This window comes from Musa acuminata, chromosome BXJ3-1, assembly GCF_036884655.1.
Source record: "Musa acuminata AAA Group cultivar baxijiao chromosome BXJ3-1, Cavendish_Baxijiao_AAA, whole genome shotgun sequence".
In the NCBI taxonomy this organism is placed as follows: domain Eukaryota; kingdom Viridiplantae; phylum Streptophyta; class Magnoliopsida; order Zingiberales; family Musaceae; genus Musa; species Musa acuminata.
Window position 1 is genome coordinate 8,851,900 of NC_088349.1, and position 12,579 is coordinate 8,864,478.

General features: G+C 40.5%; 2 protein-coding genes across 2 annotated transcripts; both read left to right on the forward strand.

Moving 5' to 3' along the window:
* Positions 1-537: 537 nt before the first annotated feature.
* LOC135629728 (uncharacterized) lies at positions 538-9,878 on the forward strand. Its single transcript, XM_065137589.1, has 16 exons — positions 538-748; positions 899-1,059; positions 1,485-1,589; positions 1,675-1,746; positions 1,831-1,902; positions 1,993-2,229; positions 4,048-4,158; positions 4,247-4,360; positions 4,460-4,576; positions 5,422-5,490; positions 5,590-5,696; positions 6,763-6,846; positions 6,934-7,030; positions 7,812-7,934; positions 8,861-9,045; positions 9,346-9,878. The coding sequence occupies exons 2-16, from the start codon at positions 946-948 to the stop codon at positions 9,626-9,628; spliced, it is 1,890 nt and encodes a 629-aa protein (XP_064993661.1). The 5' UTR covers positions 538-748; positions 899-945; the 3' UTR covers positions 9,629-9,878.
* A 213-nt stretch (positions 9,879-10,091) lies between these two features.
* LOC103993313 (expansin-A16) lies at positions 10,092-11,600 on the forward strand. Its single transcript, XM_009413335.3, has 2 exons — positions 10,092-10,798; positions 10,924-11,600. The coding sequence occupies exons 1-2, from the start codon at positions 10,308-10,310 to the stop codon at positions 11,231-11,233; spliced, it is 801 nt and encodes a 266-aa protein (XP_009411610.2). The 5' UTR covers positions 10,092-10,307; the 3' UTR covers positions 11,234-11,600.
* The last annotated feature ends 979 nt before the right edge of the window (positions 11,601-12,579 follow it).

The following is a 12,579-nucleotide window of genomic DNA, read 5'->3' on the forward strand; positions in this document are numbered from 1 at the left end:
CATGTTAAATGGGAAAGACATGAATTAATTGGTTTAAGAATAATATGGGATATCTTTTACTACGAGTTGATTGGTTGTTATTTTGAGGTGTTGGGAGTTATCTGCATGAATATATATTGAAATTGACTCTAAATTTATGGCATACGAATAATTTTAATTTTGATTCGAAATATACAAATTTATTAATATATATATATATATATATATAATTGTTGATACTAATTGGTTGTCCTCTTTTACTCGTATTATTATTATTATTATTATTATTATTATTATTTTTAGAAGGAAGGCTAATCTTAGTAATTTAATTTTCTTTTTCGTTTGCTGCGATGAGAACGGCTGCGTGTATTTTTGTTCTAATTAGTAAAGTTTATTATTATTATTATTTTTTATTCGGAGAAAAAAAAAGGACTCACAATTTATAACGAAAATAATTAATATAATAAGAAAATGTGGTTGGAATTCCAATCCGACCCGTCTCTTATCCGCACACTATAAATTAGCGGAAGCTTTAACGATGTGTCAGGAGTCCGGAGGGAGAAGCCGCAGCACGTGCAAATTCCAACTGCTTTTAAGAGTCGAGCGACCGCGCGGGGGAGACCCAAAGAACCCTAATTCTTCCCCGCCTCCATCTCTCCTCGCGCTTCGAAGTCGCGATAGCCTCTTCCTCTGCTCCGCGCCCCGACGAGTTCGATCAGCTGAGGAAGCAATTTCTGTTGATCTGGGCGGCCGTCGCCACGCATTCGCCGTAAACCATCTCTTCTTCGTTTGAAGTTTATGATTCGATTTGATTAGTAATCGTTCTTTTTCTTTACGTCAATTTAGTTCGTAGTTTAGATTTTTTCGTGAATTTAGAACAGAATTCATGATCGCGAGGTTTTGTGGCTTCTTGGCTCAGTTCTTGCTGCCGGACGAAAGGGCTTCGCGGAACCCGGTTGTGCGACGATGGGGGTGGAGTTGGCGAGCAACGACCTGCTAATTTGCGAGGCTGAGGACGGATACCTCAGCGATTCGGAGGCTTTTGCTTCCGTTATACATGTTCTTGATGGCGTTCGGATGGTAAGCAACTCAAATAATCTTCATCGCCTTTCTATCCGATGCTTTTTCTCACGAGAAACTTGTGAGGTTCTCTAAATGAACCCATTATCTGTTTCTTCAAATGGCCACAGTAAGAAAGGCGATGAATGTTGATCCCCTGTTTTTGTTTTAATTCAAAGAGCTTCTACTCGATGAAGATTTAACACTCCAAACACTGTACCTCCTAGCGAATCCACTCTAAGATGCTTCTTTTTTTATTATTCCTTGTGTTAGACGTTTATTCAAGACGATGCCACTTTGGTGATGTTCAATATAATGAGCACATGTTAGTAGTTTTGTGGATTCCATGGGAGAAGTTCTATTTGTACCGTGCTATCTGTACCGTGTCCGCTATTATGCTTTCTCGTGGTGCCTAGACCGTGATTAACATGGTTATCTTCCTCCAGGCTCCAGTTTTGGTTGCTCAGAGTGATAGAGACCAGTATGACTACCTACTTAGCATTGTTGATCCAGGCAAGAGAATGGGCCCTGACGAGGAAGCTTTACTGGCGGTTGGTGATTTTACATATATAAACTCAGAGATCCATCCCAAAAGTTTGAGATATTTGACATCCTTTTTTCCATTTGATTCTCCAGACAGTGCTGAAGGCGCTATCAGGAGCTGTCTCCAAGATAGACATTATGTATCACGGTTCTCTGTTGAGCAATGTATGTCCTAGGAGAATTCAGTTATGGCTTTCTGTCTGCGTGCGCATTAGCTTGTAACTCAATTATTTGTGATATGTTTGTCAGATTTTTGGTTTGTGCCTATGGAACTATGGGGTGGACGCCAGGAATGCTTTGTTGGAATTAATTACTACTTTGGTATGAGTCTTCATAGGGTGAAGAATATTTTACTATAAGCTCTATCGGACATGGTTTACTTATGTGATTCTTTTCCTCTATTGTTGCCAGGCTGCTGTACCTGACAAGTTTCTTGATGCCTGTTTACATATGCTTGTGGTTAACTTTCTACCACCCCGAAGACTAAGGGAGTCCATTAGTCAATCACGATGGCTCACAAGAAAGAAAGAAATTCATAATGAGCTTCACATGGCATTGCATTATATTACTGTTATAATACCTCTTGCTCCAACGAAGCTGAGGAATGTAATTGACAAAAGAATGCCAAGATACACAGATCCCAAAGATGTAAGTTTTTAGACCTTTGATTGTTCAATCCTCAACTTTACCTTCTAAAACTAGACAAAGAATGATGCTCAGTAACTCGACAAGTTTATTGTGATCTGCAGATTGACATATCAATATAACCATGTTTTTTTCTGCATTCTTTGGACTGTTGTTAAAAACCACTTTTGCATATGGTGCCTATAGGCTATCTTATGTTATATGTTGTCAAGTTTTGTTTTCTATCCCCAGTTTAATCCAGCGATCCAGACTTTATCTTGTAGATGCAAAATTCATTATATATGAGTATTTGTTAACGTTCTTTTGCTGCTTATGGATAAGAATTGGATGGATATCTATTGTCTTGTCATCGACATTCCATCCAGCAGAAGTCTAGAATCATGCTGAGCTAGTTGTGAATACACTCGTGTTATGTTTACTTCCGAAAGCAAATTTTGATTATCATCTTGATCCTTCCATTGATTTGAGTACCGAAAGTATGAAAATATGTGTTGCTTCTTAGATTGAAATCCAACTCTATTTTCCCTTCTATTTATCATCTGCAAGCCAAAGAACAGCCAACCTTTACTTTTCCGTCACTAGCAACTGATTGTAGTAGCCATGGCAATGGTGATGATGGCAGTGGCAGTGATAATCCTTGTGTGGTGATGATGACTGACAGTGCCAGCACCAACAAGACCAATAGAGTGGGAGCGCCAGCAATGACAAGGGTGGTAATATGGAGAATGACGATGGAAACTTTGTCACGATAGTGATGGTGGCAATGCTGATGATGGGGCCTATGGCAGCAACGTCATCATTGACAACTGGAGCTGGGAGCAACAACTGGGTAATGTTGATAAAGGCAACCTATAGCAGTGTATGATGATGGTGGCATTAGTGTGATATGCTAGTGATGGTGTCAGCTGTGTTGAGTACAATAATATGAATGATCAATGATGGCTGTTGTTGCAGCAGAAATTCAAACCTGAACATCTGATTAGTTTTGGCCAAAAGGAATGGAGAACATGAATTCAAGTTGATTAGGGATCAACTTTTCAGAAAAATCTATTTTGAGTAAGAAGATTGGAACATTAGTTTTTAAGGAAACAATTTTCGTATTTGGATTACTAGAGGATTGGCATTGGTGTCAAGTTGAGCTTGTTAATTTGCAATTTAGGTGATGAAAGATTGAGTCGAGGAAACAACCTCCGCTTGGAGCATGTTGTGTGCCTTGACGCTTTCCTAACTTTACATTGATGGGAATCTTGTGCACTTGGCCATCCTTTATCATTGCACTTACCAAGTTTCTCATCATCTTTTGATCTTTATGGAAAGTTCTTTGAAATCTACAGATTCCTTGGTCATCGACTTTTGGCACATCTGTTTTTTCCTTTTCAATTCACTTTACTCTCTATTGCGCCTTTGCAAGTTCTGAAATTGTCTCATACTTCAGCATACAATTATCAGTTGATATTTCTAGTTGCAGTTGGAAGCTTGATAACTAGGGGATCAGGAAATCCAAGTATCTATAAGTATGCTTATCTATCTACTTTGAGGAAGACACCTCACTGTATCTATAGAGGATGGATCTATCATGTTATGGTTGAAAATAGCAGGGAGTTCATTTTATGTATGTAATATAAGTTATCAATATTTTAGCTTTAAAAAGCATCAACTTTCTGTTACATTTTTTCCATGATAAGCCTAGACACATGATTTTGCACAGAGGTTAGGTTTTATCATGCTCCTGTACTGCTGGTTTCTTTAAGCTGATGTGGAATTTGTTTCTACCTACAATAAATCTTGGATAAAGATTCATCAAGTCTCTAACATATGCAGGTGATTGTATTATTTGTGGAATGCATGCTTGGGCTGGAGAATGATGAAGTTGGAGAATTCCTTGGAAGTACATTATTGGCGAAGGTGGTGGATTTGCTCGCAGATTTGGATGTGAGTTTTGGTCCTGTTGGTTTCTGCATGAGATTGTGATTTACAGTTAAATGAATGGCCTTTAATGCTCAGTCTTTTAGTGTTTCAGGTAAATATAACTTGGGAGGACATTCTTCAGGAAGAACATAACAAGGGCATATTTGAAATGGAACTTGAAGATTGGGATGATGATATGGATAATGTTGCTAAAGCTGGCACAAAGGTTAACAAGAAGAGTGGATTGTGGGATATAATGTTCCAGTTGAAATCTGTTAATACTTTCTACATACTTATAATGGGGAAATGTCTCTCAAATTTTCAGCTTCCTATGGAGAATGGGGTTCTAAAGGGCAATGCTTATGCTGATAAATTGGATGGTTTGATGGTGATAGTATGTGAACACCTTAAATTGCGCGCAGATAGTGGCCATTTATTAAATGTGAGTCCCTACAGGAAAATATATATTGTTTTTTGAAGATTTTCAAGGCCTAAAAATGTCTGTATGAACACAGAGTTGGTGAAATTTTCAATATGATGTTTACCATTTAAACATGCATGTTTGATATGTGATAAAAATTTTAAAGGGAAAGAAAACAACATTTTCCTTAAATATATTGGCAGCGGGTACTTGAATTTTCAACATCCATTTTTTTGGCAATAAAAAAGAAAGATCAAAAGAGTGACTGCAACTAAACATGTTTGATAGGAATTAGGAAATAGACACACGAAGAGTATTTGTAAATACTAGCATTGTCTAGAACCAATGTTAATATATGTTGGCTATTAGACTACTTAGATAATATAGTGACTGTATGATCCGTTCAGCATTTAAAGCATAACTGTTTGTTGGTGATTTCATGTTTTATTTCGTGCAATATCCTTTTTGTATTAATGACTGTGATTTTACTTGCAAATAATATTTTATTTTTTTCCCTTTAGTATACCGCCTTATGATACATAAAATAAGTTCATTTGAGAAATCCTAGATGACATTTATCCATAGAAATTGTATCATTTGCCAAAAGTAATGATATTTCTTAGTGATATTAAACAGATCACTTTATCATCTAGTTTAACATGAGTAGGCTTTATTGACCACCTAATAAAGAAAAATAACTGCTCAAATCAGAAGCTGCTGTTGTAAGTGAATTGACTTATCTGTTCTACATGTTATCAAATAGAGTAACTTCAGCTAATCTTTGACGAACTAAGTCAATTTACTGCCTTCAATCACTTCACAGAAAATATTTTGCAACCTTATTTTTTGGTCTTATTTTGGTATAGGTGTTTGAAACACTCTCAGAGATCTTTCGAATAGCCGTGCTAAAACTTCACAAGTCAAAATTTGCTCAGGTAGTTTTTTTTTCTTTTCTTTTATGCATATACAATATTGTTACTGGTCTATGTTTTGGTGTTCTATAAATGAGTTAAACTTCCCTTTTCTTTATGCAGTTCCTGATGTTCTATGCCTGCTCACTGGATCCTGACATTTGTGGACTGAAATTTGCTGTTCTGCTCACAGATATTTTTGTTTCAAAACATGAGGACCCAGATTCCAGGTAATTTGGGAATTTCAAACTGAACATGTTATTAAATGTTACATGTGATTCACTAGTTACTGCTGTTTATTTTTTCTAATTTGATAATAGTTGATATCATGGAACTCCTCGTTTGGGCTGGCATGGATTGGTAAGCATGAATCAGTACATGGACCCAGTCTGTTTTAATTTAAAATACAAAGTAAAAAGATTGAAATTAGGGCTTGCTATCTCGAGGCCTCTTCACTGTGGAACATCTTCGTGTCGTCTGCCACTTCTCACCTCTCCTCTTCTTGTTGTTGTCCGCCACTGCTACCTATCCTTTTCATCCTGTTTCCTCCTCTTCCTCCACCACTGACCTTGTTGTATGCTTCCTTCTCCTTTTCTCTCCTTTTTCCAATATCTCTTCTTTTTCCTTCTCTTCTTCTGCCGCCACCTCTTCTTTCTCTTCCTCTTCTTCCTTTTCCTCCCTCTTCCTCTATTGCCTCATCTTCTTTCTTTTCCTCTCTCTTCCTCTTTCGTCTATCTCCTTGTCTCTTCCTTCCTACTTTTACTCCTTCCTCTTCCTCTCTCTTCCTCCACAGCCACCTTTTCCTTCCTCCTTTTCTTCTAGAGTCTTTGGTACATACCGGTGTCCCATGAGTCAGCACACCGAAACCAACCAATACATGTCAGTTCAGTCGGGGACCGGTACGAAATTACAATACTTAGTTGATATTTTTTACTAGACATTGAAAAGTGAAAAAAAAAAAAGTACTTGAGTTTCTGGCTTCAACTGAATTTTATAATAACCATAAAGCAGCAAAGCATACATAATAGCACCTTTTTATGTAATAGCTTGGAGTTAGACATTTATTTCTGTTGGTCTGAAAAGCTGGTTTTTGTGGTTTTAGTGACCCAATGCTGGATATCACATATACCATTCTGTAGTTAGCATGTTCTTCTGGTTATGCTTATGTTGCAATAGCTAGGTTAATAATCTGTTGCTTTGCTAGAAACTAAAACGTTTTTTTTTTACCAGACCTTTTCAATGTTATTGTCTGATAAAGAGTGTTATCTGATTTCTTTGGGGGTTTCGTTAATGTAGAATGAAGGCTGTTTCATATCTTGCAAGTTATCTTGCTCGGGCAAAGTTTATTTCATCTTCCCTTGTTGCAAGCATACTTAAGAGGTTTGAGAATATCTCTTTGTTCATTTTGTCTATTTTTTCTCTATATTTCACTAACTTATCTGGTCAACATTTTATATCCTGGTTCAGATTAGTGGATTGGTGTTTTGAGTATTGCCAATACCAAGATAGTCAGGAAAAAAAGATCAATCCTCAAGCTCACCGAATCTTTTATTCTGGATGCCAGGTAATTTTTTTAATTTTCCTGATTTGAAGGTCTTCAGCATGCCATGTTCTTATGTTGCATAATGAGAATATGATATGAGATTATGTGCTGATCATCTTTTATTCGTACACCTAACCAGGATGTCATATATTGTATGTCTATTGAAGTAACTGCTTGATGTTGTTTTTTTCTCTTCTTGGAGCAAAAGTGTAGTTTTCCACATTGTATATTACAAGAATAAACAAAAAGATAAGAGCTAGTGGAAGCTAGAGAAGTAGGGAGGCGTGTTGGACCATTAGCATTTTTTTTCTGACTATATTCATTTTTGGACAACTAGTGTGCTTGTGGCTTCTGAAAAGTCTTGATTTGTGCTCAAGAGCAGTCTTTCAGATTCCTCCAATTCTTACATGACCCATTCAGAGATGGAGAGAATATCTTAACTCTGTTAAAGATGGAATCCCTCGATTGTAGTGTCTGTCTTGATATCTGTACCTCTTCCTTCACAGTATGCAAACCCAGTTGACAACTTTGTAGCCTATCTCAACTTAAATGCTATATTAATCAAATGAGATTTCTTTATGGGACTGCAGTTATGGAGAATTTTATCATCTTGAATTAGCATAAAATCCTTATCTAAGATCTGGCTGTTAGTTGAACTGCGAGGCTATGTTATTCAAAACATGTAGTCTCGACGATATAATTTTATCATGATGTATGATTAGTGCCTTGTTACCTTTTAGTTCCCACTCATGTAAGCTTTTTTTCTTTCTCAATTTAATTTTTTATTTTTTTTTTCTTGTAGGCTGTGATGTACATTCTCTGCTTTCGCATGAGAGCAATCTTGGATGTCTCTCACCTCAGGCAGCTGCTTTTCCATATGCCTTTGGTTTCAATCTTGTGTCACCCCAATTTGGATCCTCTCAAGGTGTGTGGAAATTTATGTCTTTTTGCTGTTAGGAAGTTAATGGTTAAGCCCGACTGTGGTTGGAATATTTGGTAAAAGCTTTAATTCCTAAAATATTTAATTGTCTAAAGGGATATTATGGGCATCACTTAGTTTGGACACACACACACACACAGAGTATATAAAACAATAATTAGACTGCAATTTTGGGCATGTCTGCAATTTAGGTAATCTTCAGGACGTAGGAAAGAAGTCATTAATGTGGATGTTCATTCACATCCCAAGTTTCTGACAGCATGGAATCTGCTGAGAGGTGAACTCAATAAAGGTAACAAAAAAAGAAAAAGTGGGAGGACAAAAGAATCATGTAGAACAATACTCAGAAGTCAGAACTTTCGTTGTGCAACTATTGGTGAAGTCAGAGGAGGAGCTTCAGTGCTATGGAGTAGGGTGCAAGAATGGTTTGGTAAAACCTAATACAAGAGTCTTTCTCAGAGAACAATAGCATCCTCTTTCATAACCCCTCAAATATGATGCCTTGAGCTCAAGTGTCAAATGTGCATACGTGGGATGTGTATAAACGAAGGGTTAAAATCTTTGCTGGGCCCTCTAGAGCCCTTGATGAGCTAGAAATATGGGATCGATCCTCTTGGAGTTGTGAATCAATGCAAGACACCATGTATGTTTTATGTTATCGGAATTTTTTTTGGGGGTTCCATGTGATGGATTGATAAATCTCTACTTGTCTCCATGTTCACAACAATAAGAATCCCTGATATTTCAGAAATGAGACTCACATCGAAGCGGACTCATGGTTTATCTGCATTGTTAATACCTTTTTGCTTTGAATGATTATCTAGAGAAGTTAAATGACAAATGGTTGCTAATTTCTGTGACGTTCATCTGTCAACTGGATATGTTCTGATATCTTTGACCACATGATGCAGGTCTGTTTGCCTTCGATTGTGCAAGAGTTCCTGAGACAGGCAAAGGCTGGTCGGTTATTCAAGATATCAATACCTTACCTTGATGACAACTCACTTGAGTCTGAATTCTCCAAGGCTTTTGGAGGGATCGAGCGGTTGGACATGTTCTTTCCATTTGATCCATATCTACTAAAAGATTCCGACAGGTTTGTCCACATTACTGACACCATAACTTGTTTGGGAGTTTTCTTAATCTCATTATCTTGTAGCAAAATATATTTTTAGAATCATTCGCAAGCATGGTTTCATGCTTCTGTTTTGAATTTTAGATTCTATCAGCACAAGCATGTGAAATCCACAGCTTTTAAATTCTTCTTTAGTAAGATCCTTTTAAATTCTTTGGTGAGATTATAAATATTGTTTATTATATTTATATATATACACACATGCTATATTTGCTGCTTTCATTTTTGGACTCTAAGCCATCACTTTCTTTTTTCCCAAAGATTTATGCGGCCGAATTTTGAGTTCTGGTCCATGGTAAAGACAACTTACAGCAACTGCAACAGCGAAGGCGAGGATGAGTTTGACGACCTCGACACCCCAGATTTCCCCGAGAATAACACCCATGATGATCTGGACCTCGACAACAGGGACGAGCTCGAGTTTTCTATGAACAAGATGTCAATCACTCCAAATCCCAACTTCCAACATCCAGTAATCACCAACTTCGACCACCCTTCACGGATGCCTGCAAGGATCAGACCATCTGTGAGTCCCCCTTGGTAGCCCCACCATTTAGTTCTCCAACAAAATATATACTCCGAAGGATTCCGAGAAAGGCCAAAATGAGATAAGGCAGCAGCTTAGCTAATATCGGATGGCTTCTTATACTTCTACATCGCTGTTGTAATCCTATTTTTGTTCTAATTTTTTGTCGATGCTTGGATGCTGTGAAATAGAACCACTGGTGCAATTTTGATGCTCGATATATTATTCTTTGTGAAATTAATAAAATGCTTTGTCATATTAATATGAATTCTTTCTTTCATGAGGAAGATCTCTTCCCTGGGAATCCGTAAGTGGGCCGTGATTGGCATTGCAGGCCCGGACACGCTTCTTTTCCGACCCGTCCCTGCTTCCTCGGGTCCTCAAAAGACGAGCCCAAACAAATCTCTTCAAAGAACAACGCAGTGCTGCTGATGAGACGTATAATAAATTCATGGGATGGAGCGCGTGATGCTTGAATCGATGAACGATGTCTGCCTCCACAACATAAACTAAGTAACGGGGGTACTCTCCTGCGTCCCAGTCCCCACCTCCGAAGGGATCATTACAATCCCAAAAGAAGCAGATAAAGCAACACCTCCTTGTCCCCCCTTTCTTGCCCTCATCGCCCGTTTGCAGTCTTTGCTCGCCTTATACACTCCCCCCTAAAGCGCATCCTGCTCCCATCCCAAAGCAGACGATGGATTCCGTTCGCTTCCCCAGTCTCCTCCTCCTCTTCTTCTTCTTCTTCCGCTATTCGACGGTGGTGGCTGCAGCAGGCATCAGCAGCACTAGAAACGGCGACCAGGAGTGGCGATCCGCTACAGCCACCTACACCGAAGGAAAAGCCACCGCCACCGGTGCGGGGCAAGCGGGTGCTTGTGGCTTCGGAGAGCTCAGCGAGTCGGGCTACGGTTTTAACAGCGTCGGGGTGAGCAGCGCGCTGTTCGAGAGAGGCAGCGCCTGCGGCGGTTGCTTCGAGCTGCGGTGCGTCGACCACATCCTTTGGTGCCTCAACGGGAGCCCCTCCTTGGTGGTCACCGCCACCGACTTCTGCGCCCCCAACTACGGCCTGCCCGGCGACTACGGCGGGTGGTGCAATTACCCGAGAGAGCACTTCGAGATGTCGGAGTCCGCCTTCCTGCACATCGCAAAGACCACGGCCGACGTCATTCCCGTTCAATACCGAAGGTACTAACACCGCTCTCCTAATTGCTTCTGTCGCCATTGCTCCGATTCGTCTTCATTTCACTGTCATGGACTGTAGTCGATGATGACAGACAAGATGCCCGGTCGATTCCGTGACCTTTGTGCAGGGTGGAGTGCCACAGAAAGGGAGGGATGAGGTTCACCATGACAGGGAAGTCCTACTTCTACCAGGTGCTCATCACGAACGTGGGCTCCGACGGCGAGGTCGCAGCGGTGAAGGTGAAAGGGTCGAGGACGGGGTGGATACCGATGGGAAGAAACTGGGGGCAGAACTGGCAGTGCGACGCCGACCTGCGCGGCCAGCCGCTGTCGTTCGAGGTGACCAGCGGCCGCGGGAGGGCGACCACCTCCTACAACGTCGCCCCCTGGAACTGGCAATTCGGGCAGACATTTGAAGGGAAGCAGTTCCTGCCATAGATGACGACGGCGCAGCTTCTCGGCATCGGCACAGATGAGGGGATCGTCGATGCATTCACTTGTTTATGTTACAGTGGGAGTTGGGCAGATGCATTCATTTGGACCGACAGAACTACGCAGATTTTCCTTTCATTGGGTAAGAATACCGCGCGCCGCCAGAGATGAAAATGCGTCCAAAACATATAAATCGATGGAAGATCGTCCAACGGGCATCTTATTATTCTTACGCGAGGTGAGTGCACCCGAATTCCAGAGAGACTCGCGTGACTGTCTGGTGAGCGTACCGCAACTTATTATTTCCGGTGATAAAGTCACACGCATGACCAGTCTCAAAAGTAAAGTACAGCGCCCGGTGTGTGTACCGCTTGCCGTTGGGGGGGACGAAGTGTCCCCAAAAAATTAAAAACCATTGAAAATCGTCAAATTTCAGGTTTCTTACGCTCAATGGCGGTGAGCGGACTCTGATTTGACAGTGTCACCGTTACCGGAGCGTCGACCACAGCCTCTTGGAGGCGGAGAACCTGAAGGCGGTTACGCGTACAGTGTCAGTAGAGTCCGGTCACCGCCGTGAGCGTAAGAAACGTGAAATACGACGATTTTTAATCGTTTTTAATTTTTTTGGGACACTTCGTCCCACCAACGGCAAGCGGTAAGCACACCGCGAATGTGTGTATATATATATATATATATATCGATGATCATCATACACATTACGATTCCAACTCGACACGGTTTCACAATTGCAGCAACGCTGCAGGGAATCTCATTCCTTCAAAGTAGATTTAGTAGGTCAAGAACCGGACTTTTAGGTTGAAGATTAGACACAGATATGACTCCAGCACGCATTTTGTGACTCCGACAAAGCTGTCTGCACGAGTTAATGGTGAAAAATGTGGGAAGGGGCGTTAGTTGATGCCGAAGAGAGAATGTTGACTGGCTACCGCGTTTTCGATGACCGCTACCACCGCAACAGCATCGCTACGTCGCAGGAATCGAACTCATTGTAACGGTGATCGCGTGCACTCCTTTAAATATTTGGGTGAGCATACCGCGCGTCCTGTGAGAGAAAAAAAAGCGTCGAAAGTATTTAAATAAGTCGAAAATCGTACGACGACCACGTTCTTATTCTTACCTCCGGTGGGTGCACTAGAAAAGCCAGAGAGACACGGATGACCTGAGGTGAGCGTACTGCATCAAAAGATCCGGATACTTGTTGGTTTGCTTACCGCTTGCCGTTGGATGGACGAAGAACTCCAAAAAATAAAAAACGATGGAAAATCGTCGAATATCAGTTGTCTTATGCTAAACCGCGGTGACCGGACACTAGTCGCCGGTGCATTCGAGGT